Here is a 21219-nt window from a genome sequence, read left to right as displayed (position 1 = left end):
CCCCTTACTTTCAGTCTGTATGTGTCTCTAGGTCTGAAGTGGGTCTCTTGTAGAGAGCATATATATGGGTCTTGTTTTTGTATCCATTCAGCCAATCTGTGTCTTTTGGTGGGAGCATTTAGTCCATTTACATTTAAGGTAGTTATCGATATGTATGTTCCTGTTCCCATTTTCTTAATTGTTTTGGGTTTGTTATTGTAGGTCTTTTCCTTCTCTTGTGTTTCTTGCCTAGAGAAGTTCCTTTAGCAGTTGCTGTAAAGCTGATTTGGTGGTGCTGAACTCTCTCAGCTTTTGCTTGTCTGTAAAGGTTTTAATTTCTCCATCAAATCTGAATGAGATCCTTGCTGGGTAGAGTAATCTTGGTTGCACGTTTTTCTCCTTCATCACTTTAAATATGTCCTGCCAGTCCCTTCTGGCTTGCAGAGTTTCTGCTGAAAGATCAGCTGTTAACCTTACGGGGATTCCCTTGTGTGTTATTTGTTGTTTTTCCCTTGCTGCTTTTAATATCTTTTCCTTGTATTTAATTTTTGACAGTTTGATTAATATGTATCTTGGTGTATTTCTCCTTGGATTTATCCTGTATGGGACTCTCTGTGCTTCCTGGACTTGATTAACTATTTCCTTTCCCATATTAGGGAAGTTTTCAACTATAATCTCTTCAAATATTTTCTCAGTCCCTTTCTTTTTCTTCTTCTTCTTCTGGAACCCCTATAATTTGAATGTTGGTGCGTTTAATGTTGTCCCAGAGGTCTCTGAGACTGTTCTCAGTTCTTTTTATTCTTTTCTCTTTATTCTGCTTTCCAGTAGTTATTTCTATTTTATCTTCCAGGTCACTTATCCGTTCTTCTGCCTCAGTTATTCTGCTATTGATCCCATCTAGAGTATTGTTCATTTCATTTATTGTGTTGTTTATCGTTGTTTGTTTCATCTTTAGTTCTTCTAGGTCCTTGTTTAATGTTTCTTGCATTTTGTCTATTCTATTTCCAAGATTTTGGATCATCTTTACTATCATTATTCTGAATTCTTTTTCAGGTAGACTGCCTATTTCCTCTTCATTTGTTAGGTCTGGTGGGTTTTTATCTTGCTCCTTCATCTGCTGTGTGTTTTCCTGTCTTCCCATTTTGCTTATCTTACTGTGTTTGGGGTCTCCTTTTTGCAGGCTACAGGTTTGCAGTTCCCGTTGTTTTTGGTGTCTGTCCCCAGTGTCTAAGGTTTGTTTAGTGGGTTGTGTAGGCTTCCTGGTGGAGGGGACTAGTGCCTGTGTTCTGGTGGATGAGGCTGGATCTTGTCTTTCTGGTGGGTAGGTCCACGTCTGGTGGTGTGTTTTGGGGTGTCTGTGGACTTGTTATGATTTTAGGCAGCCTCTCTGCTAATGGGTGGGGGGTTGTGTTCCTGTTTTGCTGGTTGTTTGGCATAGGATGTCCAGCACTGTAGCTTGCTGGTCGTTGAGTGAAGCTGGGTGCTGGTGTTGAGATGGAGATCTCTGGGAGATTTTCGCCGTTTGATATTATGTTGAGCTGGGAGGTCTCTTGTTGACCAGTGTCCTGAAGTTGGCTTTCCCACCTCAGAGGCACAGCACTGACTCCTGGCTGTAGCACCAAGAGCCTTTCATACACACAGCTCAGAATAAAAGGGAGAAAAAGTAGAGAGAAAGAATTAGTAGAAGTAGGAAGAAAGGAAGGAAGGAAGGAAGAAGAAAAGAAGGAAAGAAGGAAAGAAAGAAAAGAAAGGAAAGAAAGACGGGAGGGAGGGATGGTGGGAGGAAGGAAGGAAGGAAGGAGGGAAGGAAGGAAAAAAGAAAGAAAGAAGATAAAGTAAAATAAAATAAAATATAATAAAGTTATTAAATTAAAAAATAATTATTAAGAAAAAATAATGGACGGATAGAACCTTAGGACAAATGGTGGAAGCAAAGCTATACAGACAAAATCTCATACAGAAGCATACACATACACACTAACAAAAAGAGGAAAAGGGGAAAAAAATCATAAATCTTGCTCTCAAAGTCCACCTCCTCAATTTGGAATGATTTGTTGTCTAAAGGAGGGAGGGAGGGAGGGAGGGAGTGATGGAAGGAAGGAAGGAAGGAAGGAAGATAAAGTAAAATATAAAGTTATTAAAATAAAAAATAATTATTAAGAAAAAAATTTAAAAAAGAATAAATAAAAACCACCGAACAGATAGAACCCTAGGACAAATGGTGGAAGCAAAGCTATACAGACAAAATCTCACACAGAAGTATACACATACACACTCACAAAAAGAGGAAAAGGGGAAAAAAATCATAAATCTTGTTCTCAAAGCCCACCTCCTCAATTTGGGATGATTCGTTGTCTATTCATGTATTCCACAGATGCAGGTACATCAAGTTGATTGTGGAGCTTTAATCCGCTGCTTCTGAGGATGCTGGGAGAGATTTCTCTTTCTCTTCTTTGTTCTCACAGCTCCCAGGGGCTCAGCTTTGGATTTGGCCCCGCCTCTGCGTGTAGGTCGCTGGAGGGCGTCTGTTTTTCCGCTCAGACAGGACGGGGTTAAAGGAGCCGCTGATTCGGGGGCTCTGGCTCACTCACGCCCGGGGGGGGAGGGAGGGGCACAGAGTGCCGGACGAGCCTGCGGCGGCAGAGGCCAGCATAACGTTGCATCAGGGTGAGGCGCGCCGTACGTTCTCCCGGGGAAGTTGTCCCTGGATCCCGGGAGCCTGGCAGTGGCGGGCTGCACAGGCTCCCCGGAAGGGGGGTGTGGAGAGTGACCTGTGCTCGCACACAGGCTTCTTGGTGGCGGCAGCAGCAGCCTTAGCGTCTCATGCCCGTCTCTGGGGTCCGCGCTTTTACCTGCGGCTCGCGCCCGTCTCTGGAGCTCCTTTAAGCAGTGCTCTTAATCCCTTTTCCTCACGCACCAGGAAACAAAGAGGGAAGAAAAAGTCTCTTGTCTCTTCGGCAGCTCCAGACTTTTCCCCGGACTCCCTCCCGGCTGGCCGTGCCGCATTAGCCCCCTGCAGGCTGTGTTCACGCCGCCAACCCCAGTCCTCTCCCTGCCCGAAGCCCGAGCCTCAGCTCGCAGCCCCGCCCGCCCCAGCGGGTGAGCAGACAAGCCTCTCGGGCTGGTGAGTGCCGGTCGGCACCGATTCTCTGTGTGGGAATCTCTCCGCTTTTCCCTCAGCACCCCTGTTGGTGCGCTCTCCCCCGCTCCGCCACCCGCAGTCTCCGCCCGCGAAGGGGCTTCCTAGTGTGTGGATACCTTTCCTCCTTCACGGCTCCCTCCCACTGGTGCAGGTCCCATCCCTATTATTTTGTCTCTGTTTTTTCTTTTTTTCTTTTGCCCTACCCAGGTACGTGGGGAGTTTCTTGCCTTTTGGAAGGTCTGAGGTCTTCTGCCAGTGTTCAGTAGGTGTTCTGTAGGAGTTGTGCCACGTGTAGATGTATTTCTGGTGTATCTGTGGGGAGGAAGGTGATCTCCGCGTCTTACTCTTTCGCGTTATTCCGCTTGTCCCGTCCGCACCGTGCAGTCCACGTCGCATTGGCAACGTCAGCCGGCTGCTCCGTCTAAACCCCGTCTGGCTTCCCCGAGGCCTTGGTGGAAGGTGTGACGACCCCAGCAGGTCTGTCCTAGGCCAAGAGGTGGAGGCGGCCTTCCCCTCACCCCGCCGCTCTCTGCTGGGCTCCGCAGAGCCGCGTGTACCTGGGGCAGCACGCCCTCCCCCGCGGTCGCCAGTTTTTTGTTTTGATGAATCCATTTAATCTATTTTTTTCCTTTCGTTGTTTGTGCTATTGGTATCATAATTACCATTGCCAAATCCGAGGTCACAAAGGTTTAGGCTATCTTTTCTTCTTTCTTCTAAGAGTTTTATGTTTTTAGCTCTCTCATTTAGGTCTTTGATCCATTTGGGGTGCTAATCTTGACCTTGTCCCTTACTTTGTGACCTCAGACTGTTCATTTGCCTTTTTTCAGCCTCACTTTTTTCATCTGTTAAAATAAAAGTTGATATGTGAGTGCACAAAACAGCAACAGAAAACAGATCAGTGGTTGCCACAGCTGGGAGTTGTGAGCAGGGTATTGACCACAAAGATGAGAGAACTTTTGGGGGTGATGAAAATACTTTGTATCTTAATTGTGGTGATGTTTGTACAACTATATACATTTTTCAGGGCTCATAGAACTGTATACCTAAAAGGAGTAAATTTTACTGTATGTATATTATACCTCAGTAAACCTAGCTTTTAAAAAAAAAACACAAAAGCCTTACAACAACTCTACAAAGTATGTGTTATTCTTTTCCATTTTGAGGCTAGAGGAAACTGATACTTAGGAAAGTTAATGGACTTGCCTATGGTCCCACATTTTGTATGTGGCAGTTCTAGGATTTTAACCTAAATCTGCCTGATTGTAGAGCTTGTGATCGTCCTACTCATTTTTAGCCTGTCCCTGACAGTGTGTGGATTCTATTGTAAAAGGCTAACCTTCTCGTGAAAGCCAGGAACCCTGTCTGCCTGTGAGCCACTCACCAGAAGTAGCTGTCTTATTCTTATTCCAAATTCTGAACCCCTGGCAGATCTCATTTCTGCCAGTCATTAATTGAGATTGGAATCCATGCTGTTGTGGAGTGCTACTCAGACATGGTCTCCTGAGACTGTGGCCCTCATTTTGGAGCAGCAGGAGATCAGTTTCAAAACTGATGAGTTTCTTTGGTTATGAAAAGCAATTTCTAACTTTGTCCAATCAGCAGCACAGAGTACCTTCTCTGTAGGAGAGTGCTCCGATGTTTACAGGGCCCGTTGTGCTGCTTAGCACAGTCTTCCTTACTCTGGCTTATTTAGCAGAGAACCAGTCGGGTGGAAGAGAGATCCAAGGCAATCACCGTCATCATTTACATCTGCATGCCACTTTATAGTTTGCAGTGTGTTTTAACATCTGTGAACTCTCTTAATTTTCTTAGCACCTTGCCAGGAGAGTGCTTATATTTAGAGAGAGTGTATTCTTGGATAACTCTGGCTGTGTGTCTTTTCCTTAAATTGTGCTGGAATGTGTATATCTCCTGTAACTTTTATCCTCGAATTGTTCTAGTTTCAGTTTGTCAACTGGTGGTAGTTTAATCTAGCCTCTTGCCCTGGGGTGATTTGGCAGCACTGTGCATTGGGTACATTTCAAGTTCTATCCTCTGAATTTGACCAAAATCATTTCCTTTTTTGCCTGTTTGACTGCCCCACCTTCGTCTCTTTCGGAACCCATCTTTCCTCCACCTCTCATTCCAGAACCCTGGACAGAGTAATTAATCTCAGAGCAATCGTCATCAAGCCAGCTGTTGACTTTAACAACCTGTCTTCAATGTTTGACTTGTTTCCTATCCTGAGGTGCTATGGGAGAAGTTAATGACCTAAAAAATTGCCCATCTATCATGTGAGCCTAGTTAGGAGGGAATTGTTTGATTTTTTATGACATGTAAATAATATGTTTGGAGACATTTTCAAACATGTTTTGGCCTGTGTGTCAGAGCTGGTTCCCTAAACAAGGTGGGACAAATTGGCTGGGTAATAGAGCTTAATGACAGATTTTCCATTAATCAGAATGGAGAATGTGCTTTATTAAGATAATTAACAGATCACTTGTGCAGGTGATACTTATTGCACAGAAATTTCCAAGTTTCTTTCCCTTGAATAAGCTTTGAAAGAGATCTTGGCTATGTTTCCTTGTTTGCATTAAAATGATCAATGGCAGTAAATTCCCGTTTTTTTCCAAAACTGCTAGTAACTAGTATCCTGTCCTCTGTAAGTGCAAAAGATGGGTGACACACTTGCTGCTCTTCCAGCAGTCTGTGTGTTTATCACCAGGTACTCGGGCTCCCCTGGTGAGGAGTAGAATTGCATCCTTTCCCAGCTCCTAGACTAGCATCCTTAGAATTAGAAAGGGCCTCAGAGAGCCTAAAGTAATTGATTTTACATCAGGACACTGAAGCCCAGAGAGGGGATGGGACTTGGCCAGTGCCACACAGTACACTCATGGTAGAGGCATCTGTGGGATAGTGGGACTAGTACTGAACTGAGAATCAAAAGGCCGGGGTTGACATTAGGCAAATTGTGTCACCTCTCTGCCTCTCAGTATCTTCATGTGTACAATGGGAAAAGTGTCTAGCATAGGGCCAAATACAAACAAATGGCTTTTTTGTAGTCCTCTTTCTACTGTACCGTGTTGCTTCTCTATGAGTGTAACCTGAAGATTATAGATCAGAAGTTGATGTCAGGGAGAATGAGCAATCATTAATCAATGCTGTTTTTTTGTTTGTTTGTTTGTGTCTCTGTAGGTTTCTCAGTTGTCCACAATGAACCCTGTTTATAGCCCCGTGCAGCCTGGGGCTCCTTATGGCAACCCTAAGAACATGGCCTACACAGGTGAGTGGTGTGGGAATGGCTCTCATTTTGAGAAGTGGTGGTTAAGGATATTATCTCATAACATTTTGAATGACTTTTGGTATATTGTGCCTCCAAAAGCCCTAGTAAAGCTTGGGAACTTGTAGAAGGGAGACATGTCTGGGGTCTAGTGCAGATGGAAATGACGTTCTTAAGACCATGGTCTATTGAATTGCCAACTAGGAGAAAGGAAGAGAGGTAACATTTATTACTGAGTACCTACCATGGGCCTAGCCCTGCGCTGGGTACTTTTGCATATCATGTTTAACTTTAATCTTAGAAGTAGTTGTACAGGGTGTGGTTTATTATCACCATTGCACAGATGAGAAACTACAGTTTCAGTAAGAGGCCACAAACAAAAATAGATATTTGAACCCAGGTCTGCTGATTCTGAAGCCTGATCTTTTTCCTGACTGCATACCATGCTGTTTCCTACTGCACTGCCTTTGTGTATGTTGTCCCTCTGTCTAGAATGCCATTGTCCCCTGACAACTTCACCTTATCCTTTAAGATCTCGGCTCTGAGCTCAGACAGCACTTTTCCAGGGAGAATTCTCTCCCTTACTTGGCCTTGGGCAAGCTTTTTTTTTTTTTAATTAATTTATTTATTGATTGATTTTGGGCTGCGTTGGGTCTTTGTTGCTGCGTGCGGGCTTTCTCTAGGTGCGGTGAGCGGGGGCTACTCTTTGTTGCAGTGTGCAGGCTTCTTATTCGGTGGCTTTCTCTTGTTGCGGAGCACAGGCTCTAGGCACGCGGGCTTCACTAGTTGTGGCTTGCGGGCTCTAGAGCACAGGCTCAGTAGTTGTGGCACACGGACTTAGTTGCTATGGGGCATGTGGGATCTTCCCGGACCAGGGCTCAATCCTGTGTCACCTGCATTGACAGGCGGATTCTTAAAGCTCTTTCAGATAATAGCTAGATGACTTTGGACAAGTTGCTTAGCCTCCCTGAATTTAAATTTATTTTATAAATTGAGATCATATTATCTATTTCACAGGATAGTTATGAGAATTAAATGAGATAATTAGTACTCCATAGGGAGAGAGGGAAGATTGTCTTTGTTTCTACTAATCAGTGAAGATCAGTATCAGCCTGGAACTATGGGGTTTTTTGGCGGAGTTGGGTCTTCGTTTCTACGCTCAGGCTTTCTCTAGTTGCAGCGAGCAGGAACTACTCTTCGTTGTGGTGCATGGGCTTCTCATTGCGGTGGCTTATCTTGTTGTGGAGCATGGGCTCTAGGTGCGCGGCTTTCAGTAGTTGCAGCATGTGGGCTCAGTAGTGGTGGCTCGCGGGCTTAGTTGCTCTGCTGCATGTGGGATCTTCCCAGACCAGGGATCGAACCTGCGTCCCCTGCATTGGCAGGCGCATTTTTAACCACTGTGCCACCAGGAAAGTCCCTGGAACTATGTTTTCAGTTAATTTTTCTGCTGGGATTCTAAGACTATACAGATAGTATAAACTCCACATAAGTAGAATACATTCAAATTTTACACAGGCCAAGGTTTCAAATACTTCAGGAAACTTTCTTTTTTACCCTTAGCTTCCTGTTGTCTCTGTACTTTTCAGACAAATTTTTTTTCTTTTAAACTGACTTATGACTTATCTAAATTCTCAGCTTTATGCAGGGGAATTTGAGTTCCAGCTCTTGGCTTCTCCAAGGCCTAGAGCCTCATCTCCCATCCCCTCCATAGCTATGAAAAGCAAGCCCTTTGATTGCCCAGACCGAAAAACCTTCCCAGAGCATCCCAATATCAGTTCACTGTGAGAGTTCCTGATTTTTCATTTCATTTTTTGACCCTGGAGATTTTTTTCTTTCCTAAAATCTCAAGTCTGCCTGTGTTTGTTATATAACAAACTGTTTGTTATACTTTTTATCCAGCTTTTCTAAGTGTTACGGAGTAGGCAGATTTTCAGGTTATCTTTTCCTCCACATTGCAAGAAATAAAGATCCAAGTGAGATAATCTGTAAGCAAATGCCAAATACAATGCTTTAGAGTAAACATTTGTTATTATTGTTAGTAACAATAATGGTTATGTTAAAGAGTGTTAGTTACCATTTGGCAAGCACATACTAGGTACTTTATATATATTAATTATAATCTTATTAATCATAAGCCCCATAGTACTCTTCTTTTAGCTAAGTAACTGGTAGTTTAATTCAGGTTGTATTACTTGGCCAGTATATGTAGCTTCTGAAGGAGGAGGAGAGATTTGAACTCGGATCTTTATGATATCAAAGTGATATGCTTTCTGTTACAGCAAGCTGATTTGTCTTAAAATATGTGCTTCTTTCACTGCTTCCAGTGATAAGCTAGGGGAGAGGGTTTTCTTTTCAGTTTCTAGGACTAGGGAGCCTCACCTTTGAGGAGCTAGGAGCCTGCTCCTGGCCAGCAGTTTGGGGTAGACTGGGAAGGGGACAGTAGAAGTGGAGGGTCAAGTCCATTGTGCTGTCATCTGCTTCAGGGGTAATGGGGTGGTGGACACAGGGAATAGAGAAGTTGGGAAAATTCCTGATTTTAAATTCTCTCTGAAATGTAAGAGGGAAATAAAATACAGCTTTGCAGTTATAATTCTGACACTAATTCCAATGTGCGGGTTCTTTCCGCACACCAAGCTGTTCTCTGACACCAGCTGGGTGTCCTACAGTTCAACTCAATTCTGACACTGTCTACCTGGAGATAACGTCATTTCAGAGGTTGAGAGCTCAGCCCCGCAAAACTGCCCTCATTTCGGATGCCAATCACAAGTCCAGGTTGTGACCTGTGCTTCTGACTGATTGGCTATAAATCAGAGGTTCCCATAACCCCCCTCCTTGGGTTCAATTAATTTGCCAGAGCAGCTCATAGAACTTAGGAAACCAGTTTACTCACTAGATTATTGGTTTATTATAAAAGGATGTAGCTCAAGAACAGGCAGATGGACGAGATGCATAGGGCAATGTATGCAGAAAGGAATGTGGATCCTCTAGAGCAGGGGTCTCCAACCCCCGGGCCATGGACAACTACAGGTCCAGGCCTGTTAGGAACCGGGCCTCACAGCAGGAGGTGAGTTGCAGGCCAGCGAGCAAAAGCTTCGTCTGTCACTCCCCATAGCTTGCATTACCGCCTGAACCATCCCCCACATTGCTCTCATTACCGCCTGAACACCCCACCCCCCTCCGTCCGTGGAAAAATTGTCTTCCATGAAACTTGTCCCTCATGCCGAAAAGGTTGGGGACCGCTGCTCTAGAGGGTGCCAGCACTCTCCCAGCACCTCCACATGTTCACCAACCTAGAAGCTCTCGTCCTTTTTGGTTTTTATGTTGCCTTCAGTACATAGGTATGATTGGCCATTGCTGATTGATTCAACTTGTAGCCCCTCTCCTCTCCCCAGAGGTCAAGAGGAGGGGTGGGACTGAAAGTTTCAAATCTTCAATAACATGCTTGGTCTCCTTGGCAACTAGCCCCCATCCTTAGGTGCTTTCCAAAAGTTACCTTATTAACATAAACTCGGGTGTGGTTGAAAGGGGTTTGTCATGAATATCAAGACACCCTTTGGGAATTCCCTGGCAGTCTAGTGGTTAGGACTCTGCACTTCCAATGCAGGGGCAGGGGTTTGATCCCTGGTCAGGCCATAGGATCCTGCATACCATGCAGCGTGGACAAAACAACAACAACAACAAAAAGACATCCTATTGCTCTTACCACTTAGGAAATTTCAAGGGTTTTTAGGACCCCTGTGCCAGGAACAGAGATGAAGACCAAATATATACTTATTATGTCACAATATCACAGCAATACAATGTATTCCAGTGAACAGTTGTCTTCTAGCCAATTGACAGCATTCTCTCTCTCTCCTTTTAAAAGCTCTTTTACTGAGCACTTATTGTTTGCCAAAAATTGAGCTCAGTGTTTTAAGACTATTTATTATTTATTTATTTATTTATTTTTTGTGGTATGCGGGCCTCTCACTGCTGTGGCCTCTCCTGTTGCGGAGCACAGGCTCCGGACGCGCAGGCTCAGCGGCCATGGCTCATGGGCCTAGCTGCTCCGCGGCATGTGGGATCTTCCCGGACTGGGGCACAAACCCTTGTCCCCTGCATCGGCAGGCAGACTCTCAACCACTGCGCCACCAGGGAAGCCCCAGACTATTTATTTTTATACCTGCAGTAATCCTATGAAGTGGTTATAACTAGCTCCTTGAACACCTTGGAAAAGTGAGTTTAGAGAATATAATCTGTTCATATACTTTCAAATAACTGAATGTGTAGATAGAGCTGTAGAATGAATGTTTACGTCCCCCCAGATTCATATGTTGAAGCTCTAACCCGCAATGTCATAGTATTTGGAGATGGGGCCTTTGGGAGATAATTAGGTTTAGATGAGGTCATGAGGATGGGGCCTTCATAGTGGGATTAGTATGCTTATAAGAAGAGGAGGAGACACCAAGTTTTCTCTCTGCCGTGGGAGGACACAGCAAGAAGGCTGCCATCAGCAAACCAGGAAGAGAGAGCCCTCACTATAACTCAACCAGGCTGGCACCCTGATCACATACTTCCAGCCTCCAGAATTGTGAGAAAGAAATTTCTGTTGTTTAAGCCACCCAGTCTATGGTATTTTGTTGTGGCAGCTCCAGCTGACAATAAAGATAGTACAGTGAACACTTGAATATGCTTCACATAGATTCACCATGACAATGGGCTTTTTACAGACTGGACGTTTCTTTTTCTGAAAGGCCTCAGAAATGTTTCTCTGCTAGAAGTTTGAAATGAAGTCAAGACCAAAACATTCTCTATTTTTCTTTTCTTTCTTTTTCTCTTCTTTTCTTAAAATATTCTAATAGTGAGAGTGTCCAAGGATCACCAGAGGTCTGGTATATGTGCTGAAGAGAGGACAGGTTTTGGAACCTATCAGATCTGGAGTAGAATCTAGGCTCTGCCACTAATTAGCTGCGTGAGCTTGAGTGAGTTATTTAACCTTTCTGAATCTCAGTTTCCTCAACTGTGAAATGGGATAATGATCTATACAGATGGTTGGTTCATGGGTCCGTGTTTATAAAGCCTCTGACACCAGACTTATAGTTGACACTCAGTTAATGGTTATCACAATGCACAGCAATGAGTATACCTCTGTAGGGGAAAGAATATGGGATATGGAGTTAGTGACTTAGATTATAGACCTGATTCTGCCACTTAAAAACTATGTGACATCACATAAATTATTAAACTTTCTGGGCCTCAGTGTATCCTTTGCAAAAAGAAAAAGAACTAGGAATGCCTTCTTTACAAGACAGCTGAGAGTAATAAATGTAACAGGGCCAACCATTGACTTGTGAAGTTTCAAAAACCCAATTAGAAAAGAATTCTGAAATGTGAGAACAGATGGACTCCCTTATACTAACCCATCATTTTATAAGTGAGAAGATAGAGGAGTGTTTGAGGAAAGTGTTGGAGCTAGGTCTTGTACCTAGGTCTTCCCACAAAGTAACAACCAAGGTTTTATCCTTGAAAACCTTGCTTGTCAACATCCTGTCCTGGCCACTTCCCAATCTTCTGCTGGCCCAGACCAGCTCACATGCTCTCCCCACTCTTGTTCTGAACCCTAAATGCATTTCCTAGCTTCAGCATGCAGCAAACATGTTAAATACTTCATATACCTCCCACAAAAGACATGACCTTCAAGGTTGCAAAGCTAGGAAATTGATCTGTTCATATACTTCACTAGCGTTTTTCATCAGTTCGTTTTCCCCTAGAATGCTTTCTTTACTTAAAAAAATAAAGTCAATTTAAGAAGCAGATCTGGGGGCTTCCCTGGTGGCACAGTGGTTAAGAATCCACCTGCCAATGCAGGGGACACAGTTTTCATCCCTGACCCGGGAAGACGCCATGTGCTGTGGATCAGCTAAGCCCATGCACCACAACTACAGAGCCTGCGAGCCACAACTGCCGAGCCTGCGCACCACAACTACTGAAGCCCATGTGCTCTAGGGCCCACATGCCACAACTACTGAGCCTGTGTGCCGCAACTACTGAAGCCTGTGCACCACAACAAGAGAAGCCACCGCAATGAGAAGCCCACGCACCACAACAAAGAGTAGCCCCCACTTGCCATAACTAGAGAAAGCCCTTGTGCAGCAACGAAGACCCAATGCAGCCAAAAATAAATTTAAATAAAAAAAGTTTAAAAAAAGCAGATTTGTATTTGACACGGCAGTTTATCAGCTAGAGGACCTCAATAATTAAGCTGACAGCCTGCAAATACAATGAATAATCTGATATACCAGTAAAGTTTAAAAAAAAAAAAAAATCTTTCTCTGCAGTGACCCAGGCCCTGTACCTTTCACCCTTCTCTGTTAAGGATCACCTGGTGGAGGTTTTAAGACTAACTGACATTTGTACTTTGTTCTTTGCAAAGAACTTTTGTGGGTTTTTCCCCTATATATTTCTTATAACAAGTCTGGGGAGATAGCCCTTATTTTCCAAATAAAATGACTGGGGATGAGCTTTCCCAAGGTCATGCTACTACTGAGCCCGTGTGCCACAACTGCTGAAGCCCACGTGCCTAGAGCCTGTGCTCCCCAACAAGAGAAGCCACCACAATGAGAAGCCTGCGAACCACAACGAAGAGTAGCCCCCACTCACTGCAACTAGAGAAAGCTCATGCGCAGCAACGAAGACCCAATGCAGCCAAAAAAAAAAAAAAAAAAACTACTAAATAGTCAAGTTTTCCCTTTTAAAATAAATAAATAAGTAAATAAATAAATACCTTTATGTTTCTCAGATTACATCTTTCTTCCCCATCCTTCCCACCCTTTATCATTCAGGCCATTCTTACTCTTTCTTGGATTATCTACACTGCCCCCTAACTGGTCTTTCTGACTCCTATCACATACCTTCTCCCCAATGCATTCTTTACAAATCAACTAAAATCATTTTTCTAACTTGAAAATTTGACCACATCACTCAAGTGCTTAAAAGCCTTTAATGATTCTTCACTGTCCTTTGGATAAAGTCAAAACTTCTTAGCTTGCAATAGGAGATTTTTATGACCTGACCATTCAGATCTCTCCAGCCCATCTTCTGCTCATCTTATCTATCTATATTCTCAGTCCAGATGGTGGCTGTCATTATGTTTTAGAGCTATAATTTCATTAGAGGTCATCAAATACAATCTTATTCTCAGATGAAGAATCTGAGGTCTTATAAGTGCCTAAGGAAAGAACTTATTACAGTTCACAGTGAATTCAGTATCTGATTTACTAGTACCCAGCTTGCCCCTGGCATACCATGAATATTGTCTAAATATTTTTTGGGTAAATAGATGGATGGACAAATATCAAAATTGGAAGTAGAAACCAAAACTTTGGCAGCCAATCTAGTTCTCTTTCTACTTACTTTATGCTGCTTCTTTATTTCCAAGAATGAATATGTATATATAAACACCTGATATGTAGTTAGGCTCTCATTAGGTACTAAAACATTAGTAGCCATTGTTTTATTAGTCATCATTATATCCCCAGAGCCTAGCACAAAGATGGGTACAGAGTAGATTCTCAGTAAATTTCAAAGGGAGAAGTGAAGGAGAAGAGAAAGGAAGGAAGGAAAGGAGAGAGGGAGGGAGGGAGAGAGAAGAGGAGGGGAGGGGACGGGGTCACATCAGAGAATTATGAGATGGGGTTGAGGGAAAGACTCCTTTGATCTGGCTGCCCTTTCTAATGAGTAGCTCTCTGTCATGGCAGGAAGAGTCTGGGACAGGTTGCCAGTGTGGGAGAGATTGTTCTTGCTTTGTAGGTGAATGAACTGAGGCTCAGAGAATTTAATTTGGATGATCTGTTGTGACTGGTCAACCCTTTGGATGGACCAGATGGAACAGGGTGATTTTTCTCCTTATGAGTTATGAAGAGACAGCAGAGATCCTCAGAGAAAACAAAAGGGATCTTCTCCCCTTGCCTACTTGGTTTATAGCAAATTTTCTTTTTTAGAACAATGATAGTTGAAGTCTAACAATTCCTTCGAGCTTCTTAGAAAGGAAGAGGTATCCTCAAACCTCCTACATTACCTATGTAGTCAGCTTTGGACTGGCTTACTTTGGGTCTCAGCTTCTTTGCTAACAAAGCCAGATTTGACTTCTAAAAACAAAATTAACTTTCAGTTATAAGATAAATAAGTACTAGGAATGTAATGTACAACATGATAAATATAATTAACACTGCTGTATTTTATATATGAAATTTACTAAGAGCAAATCCTGCGTCCTCATCACAAATAAAAAATATATTTTTCTATTTAGTTTTATATCTACATGAGATTATGGATGTTCACTAAACTTATCGTGATAACCATTTCATGATGTATGTAAGTCAAATCATTATGCTGTACACCTTAAACTTATTATTATAAGTTATTATAAGTCAATTGTAATAAGTCAGTTATATAAGTCAATAACTTATTATTATAAGTCAATTATATCTCAATAAAACTGGAAGAAAAAAATTGGACTCACCTTTACCAAATTTTCTCTGAAGCTTTAGAAAACAAGGGTCCGCAGAACCCCATGTAATAATAGATAAGAAGTAAAATACTTTACAACTTTACCATTTGTAATTTCATTGAATCCTTATAACAGTTGTATGAGGTAGAAATTTTTATTAAAAAATTGATTTTACAGATGAAGAAAGACTAAGAAAAGTCAATAAGTGTGTACAAGTTTTTACTGCTTGTAAGTGGCAAAGCTAAGACTAGAGCTTAGGTTTACTGGAATCTAAATCCAATTCCAGTGTACTTCCCACTCCACCAGGCTGTCAGGCAAGGCCTCTCTGGGTTTTAAAGGGAACACAAGTAGTGTGTCTGCCTCTGATACATTATATGTGGTGTCGGTACAAAAAGCAAATGGATTAAATCTTGTCTGGGCAAGAATCATGCACATTAAACTGATTTGCTCTTTGCTTGTGGCTGATTTACTTGCCTGGATCACAAAATTATTTCCCACTTTGGTAGGAAAGAAAGCAGTATTTTCCCCCAAAGAAAGAAGTGTTGGCCTTGAGTTATTATTCCTCTGCTCCTTTTGGCTTCCTGTTCTCTGAAGAAGTTGTTCATTAATTTCATGTCTTTCTAGACTGTGAGCTCTTTAAGTATAAAAGTCAAGAACCTCCTGTGCCTGGAAGAGAGCAGGCAGTTAGTTACTCATTAAATATTCATTGAATTAAGTTATTATCATTATGTTTATATTAATTATAAATTACTATTGCTGTAGGTAATTATTTTATAGTAATAACTACCATTAATGTTAAGAAAGCTAGGGTGGCTATGCTATTATCAGACAGAACAGACTTTAAAACAACAACAAAAAATGTTACTAGAGTTAAAGAGGGACATTTTATAATAATAATAAAAGAGTCAATCATTCATGAAGGTATAACAATTATAAACATATATACACCTAACAATAGAATCCCAAAATATGTGAAACAAACTATACCTAACAGATATCTGTAGGACACGCCAACAACAGAATTTAGTTGTCTGCAGTACACATGAAACATTCTCCAGGATAGTCAGTATGCTGGGCCATAAAACAACTCTCAGTACATTTAGAGGATTGAACTCATACAGAGTATGTTCTCCAGTCACAATGGAATGAAGTTATAAATTAGTAATAAAAAGAAATTTGAGAAATTTACAATTTAGTGAAAAATAACACACTCCTGAATAATCAATGGGTCAAAGAAGAAATCACAAGGGAAATTAGAAAATACTTGGAGATGAGTAAAACACACCATACCAAAATTTATGGGATGTAGCTAAAGTATACTTAGAAGGAAATTTATAGCTATAAATGCCAACATTAAAAATGAAGAAAAGGGGCTTCCCTGGTGGTGCAGTGGTTGAGAGTCCGCCTGCTGATGCAGGGGACGCGGGTTTGTGCCCCAGTCCGGGAGGATCCCACATGCCGTGGAGCGGCTGGGCCCGTGAGTCATGGCCATTGAGCCTGCGCGTCCGGAGCCTGTGCTCCACAGTGGGAGAGGCCACAACAGTGAGAGGCCCACATACCGCAAAAAAAAAAAGAAGAGTGATCTGAACTCAGTAACCTAACCTTCCACCTTAACACACTGGGGGGAATAAAAGAGTAAACTAAACCTAAAGCAAGTAAAGGGAAGGGAATAATAAAGATTAGAGTAGAAATCAATGAAATTAAAAAACAGAAGAACAATAGAGAAAATCAATAAATCAAAAGTTGGTTCTTTGAAAAGAGCAACAAAATTAACAAACTTTTATCTAGACTGATTAAGAATAAAAGAGAGAAGACTTAAATTAGTAAAATCAGGAATGATACAGGGGGCATTATTACTGATTTTACAGAAATAAAAAGGATTATAAGGGCATATTATGAACAATTATATGCCAACAAATCAGATATCTAGGAGGAATGGAAGAACTACAGATGGTACCTGACTTATGATGATTCAACTTAGGATTTTTCAACTTTGCAATGGTGTGAAAGTAGAAAATCTGAACAGACCTATAACATAATTAGTAAAAAAACAAACAAACTTTCTACAAAGAAAAGCCCAGGACAAACATCTTCATTGGTGAGTTCTAACAAATATTTAAATAAGAATTAACATTCACCTTCCACAGACTCTTCCAAATAATAGAGGAGGGGGGAATACTCTCGGCAAGTATTGTCCTGATACCAAAATCAGACAAAGACATCATAAGAAAACTATAGACTAATATCCCACTTGAATATAAATGCAAAAGGCCTCAACAAAATAGTAGCAAAACGAGCAATAACGTATAGAAAGGGTTATATTACACACTATGACCAAGTGGGATTTATCCCGGGGGGAAGATCCATTCAACATAGGAAAATCAATCAGTGCAACACACCATATTAAAACATTAAAGGACAGAACTCACATAATCATCTCAATAGATACAGAAAAAGCTTTTGACAAACTCTAATACCCTTTCATGATTTAAAGAAACAAAGAAATGAACAAAAACTCCAACAAACTAGGAATAGAAGGAACTTCCTCAACCTGATACAGGACATTTATGAAAAACCCATGGCTGTCATCGTACTTAATAGAAAAAGACTGAATGCTTTTCCCATAACATTGTGAACAGGCAAGGATTTCAGGTCTCACCACTTCTGTTGAACATTGTGCTGGAGGTTCTAACCAGGGCAGTTGGGCAAGAAAATGAAATAAAAGTCATCCAGATTGGAATGGAAGAAGTAAACTAGCTGTCTTTGCAGATGACACGATCTTGCATAGAGAAAATTCTGAGGAATCCATGCAGAAACTATTAGAACTAGTAAATGAGTTCAGCAAGGTTGCAGGATATAAGATCAATATATAAAAATCATATTTCTGTACAGTTGTAATAAATAATCCAAAAATGAAATTATGAAAACAATTCTGTTTACAATAGCATCAAAACAAAAAAAATAGGAATCAATTTAACAAAAGAAGCATAAAACATAAACTCTGAAAACTACAAAACATTCTTGAAAGAAATTAATGATCTAAATAATTAGAAAAATATCCCATGTTCATGGATTGAAAGATTTAATATTTTTAAGATGGTAATACTCCCCAAATTGATCTACAGATTCAACACAGTCCCTATCAGAATCCCAGCTGACTTGTTTGCATATTTTGACAAGCTGTTCCTAAACTTCACATGGAAATTCAAAGGACCCATATTAGCCAAAACAATCTTGAACAGGAACAGATTCAGAGGACCCACACTTCCCAATTTCCCAGAACTTATTAGAAAGCTACAGGTAATCAAGACTGTGTTTTTGGCATAGGGGTAGACATATGGATCACTGGAATAGTATTGAGTGTCCAGAAATAAACCCTCGTATTTACAGTCAGTGATTTTCAACAAGGGTACCAAAAACAATTCAGTGGGGGAAAGAACAGTCTTTTCAACATATGGTGCTGGGACAACTAGATATCTACATGTGAAAGAATGAAATAGGACCCCTCTTTCACATCATATACAAAAATTAGCTCAGAATGGTTCAAAGACCTAAATATAAGAGCTAGAACTATAAAACTCTTATAAGAAAACTTGGAGGTAAATCTTTGTGACCTTAGATTTGGCAAGGGTTTCTTACATATGATACCAGTAGCACAAGAAGCCAAAGAAAAAATAGGTAAATTGGACTTAATCAAAATTTAGAACTTTTGTACTTCAAAGGACACCATCAGTAAAACAAAAAGACAACCCACATATTTGGGATAAAATATTTGCAAATCATCTGACAGATAAGGGACTTGTACCGATGTTTATATGTCAAGAACTCTTACAAGTCGATAATAAAGACAACCCAATTAAGAAATTTGCAAAGAATCTGAATAGATAGTTCTCCAAAGAAGATATAAAGATGGCTAATAAACACATGAGAAGGTGTTCAACATAATTAGTCATCAGGGAAATGCAAATCAAAACCACAGTAAGGTTCTATTTAACACCCTTAGAATGGCTATAATTAAAAAGGCAGATAATAACAAGTGTTGGCAAGGATATGGAGAAATTAAAACTCTTATATACTGATGCTAGGAGTGTAAAAATGGTATAGCCACTTTGGAAAAGAGTCTGGCTATTCCTCAAATGGTTTCCTGTCTCTATGACCTTGCTTATACAGTTTTTATTTGGGAATGCCAGTTCTTTTATCTTTGCCTGTCAGAATCCTGCCTATTCCACAAGGCCCAGCTCCAATTCCAGTTCCCCAAGCTTATATACTTAGAAACAGATTCTGCTAGGTTGTATGTCTTTATTTGGTATTACAAAATTGCCTTTCAGAATGCTTTTATTAATTCCCATTGTTTCAAATCCTTCCTAACACTTGATATTGTCAGACTTCAAAATATTTGTCAGTCTGATAGGTGTGAAATGATATTGTATTCCATCTACTTGCATTTTGCTGATTACTAGTGTCGTTGAACATCTTTTTCTTTTCTCCTCCATCTCTCGACTCATTTGAGTGATTTCTTCCATGAATTGCATGATTAGATTCTCTTGCCTTATTTTCATTTTCTTACTGATTAATATGAGTTCTTTATTCTGGATACTAGTTCTTTTTAAATGTGTGATAAATATCTTTTCTTACTCTGTGCTTGCTATTTTTTTTTTTTTTTTTTCGGTATGTGGGCCTCTCACTGTTGTGGCCTCTCCCGTTGTGGAGCACAGGCTCCAGATGCGCAGGCTCAGCAGCCATGGCTCACAGGCCCAGCCACTCCGCGGCATGTGGGATCTTCCCAGACCGGGGCACGAACTCGTGTCCCCTGCATCGGTAGGCCGACTCTCAACCACTGCGCCACCAGGGAAGCCCTCTGTGCTTGCTTTTTCACTCTGTTTATAGCATCTTGTCATACAGATTTAAATTTTGATAAGTTAAATTTATCAACCTTTTGGTCTCATCTAAGAAATATTGATACTTTCTAATCCCAAGGTCAAACTGATATTCTCCTTTTTTTTTTTTTCTAATAGTTTTAAAGTTTTTGTTTCTTTGTTTAATTTAGGTCTTTGGTCTTTCTGGAATTGGAGAAGTGAGAGGGGGGGATCTAATTATTTTTTCTTCACATGAAAAACCAAGTATCCCAATATATTTTATTGAATCTGAGCAAGATTCTTTCCTTTACCAAATCTTGTTAAACAGAATAATGAAATGAAAGAGTGAATTGATCTGGGAGGAAAAGGGATTCATGGACCAAATCATCAGTTTGCAAGATTTCATCTTGCTTTTTTATCTCTTTTAAAAGATAAATGCAGGGAGGGCAGGAATCATTCACGAACAGTCTGTAAAGTGCTGAGCACCTCCCATCTGTCTTATAGATGGTGGCGGGGCGGGGGGAGCAGCAGCATACTCCTGGAGTGGTGGTTGAGACAGAATAGGCCATCTGCTTTCCATTAAGATTTCTCCCATACTGGCAGATAGGGAACTTCGGTGATATTTTTAGATTTGTAAAAGAATGTTTCCCGTGAGGAATAGGAACACACTTACCTATGTGCTTACTTAGTAGCAATTTTATTACTAGCTTGAACCTAGCCTATTTTCTTATCTTTTTTTGTTGTGATATTGTTTTTACACTGAAGACATACCAAGCTAGGCCTGCTCTGGTTTCAGCAGCCTTTCTCTTCTAGGGCCCAGCCAAGGTGAATGACCCGCAGGTTGGTGGCCTTTCACCTGATGGATGAGTTCTCCCTGAAGATGCAACAACGTAACTCAGAGCACAGTTGATTACAGGATAGTGCCCCCTTTCTTGTTACCTCACGGGGGAGTTGCCTTGCCCCAACTAAGAACAATGCCTCACTTACACCCTTATATTTCCCTGGGGCTCACTAGTGGGAGGCCGGGTGGGTGGGCCTTGAATCCAGTGTACAGGCTTCCTCAGATTCAGGTCTGATGGGCTGCTCCAGAGCCAGCACTGCAGAACTGCTGCCTGCCTCCCTGACCTACATTCCCACCAGTATAGCACTCTTAGCAGCCAGGCCTCCCAACTAGTAAGAGGAATTCAGATTTAGGCTTTTTATCTGGAGCGAACACATTCAAGGGTCCATTTAATTTATTTTCTTTCCTTCTGCCTATTTAAAGAAAAGGGGGAAAAAAGCCCACAAACCCTGCAGTTAGAATGTTTCCTATCTTTACTTTTAGCCTTTCAGCTCAGTGCAATAAAAATGATTTTGCTGTCAGGATGAAGTTTCGTGAGCTCTGTCTCCTAAACATCTTTGTAATTCCACTCTCTTTATCCCATTGTTAATGTTTTAGCTTTGCCTTTGGGCTGTTGCACCAACTTCCCATCTGGTCCCTCTTTCTCTGATCTCA

At 41.3% G+C, this 21219-nt stretch overlaps 1 protein-coding gene across 5 annotated transcripts in view; it reads left to right on the top strand.

Annotated features, from left to right (window-relative positions):
• Positions 1–21219, top strand: part of FAM168A (family with sequence similarity 168 member A) — a 195467-nt gene that overhangs the window by 144641 nt on the left and 29607 nt on the right. For 4 of the 5 annotated variants that reach the window (XM_079928536.1, XM_079928532.1, XM_079928534.1 and 1 more), the window contains one exon: positions 6296–6383. In XM_079928536.1, the coding sequence (XP_079784662.1) occupies positions 6314–6383 (70 nt within the window). In that variant the 5' untranslated portion in view covers positions 6296–6313. Of the gene's footprint in view, positions 1–2604; positions 2647–6295; positions 6384–21219 lie in introns of those variants that run through there. The other variant, XM_079928535.1, reaches the window with a different exon arrangement.

Source organism: Stenella coeruleoalba (genome assembly GCF_951394435.1).
Source record: "Stenella coeruleoalba genome assembly, chromosome: 8".
In the NCBI taxonomy this organism is placed as follows: domain Eukaryota; kingdom Metazoa; phylum Chordata; class Mammalia; order Artiodactyla; family Delphinidae; genus Stenella; species Stenella coeruleoalba.
The sequence above is the reverse complement of the archived record's forward strand: the minus strand, read 5'-3'. Positions and strand labels throughout refer to the sequence as shown.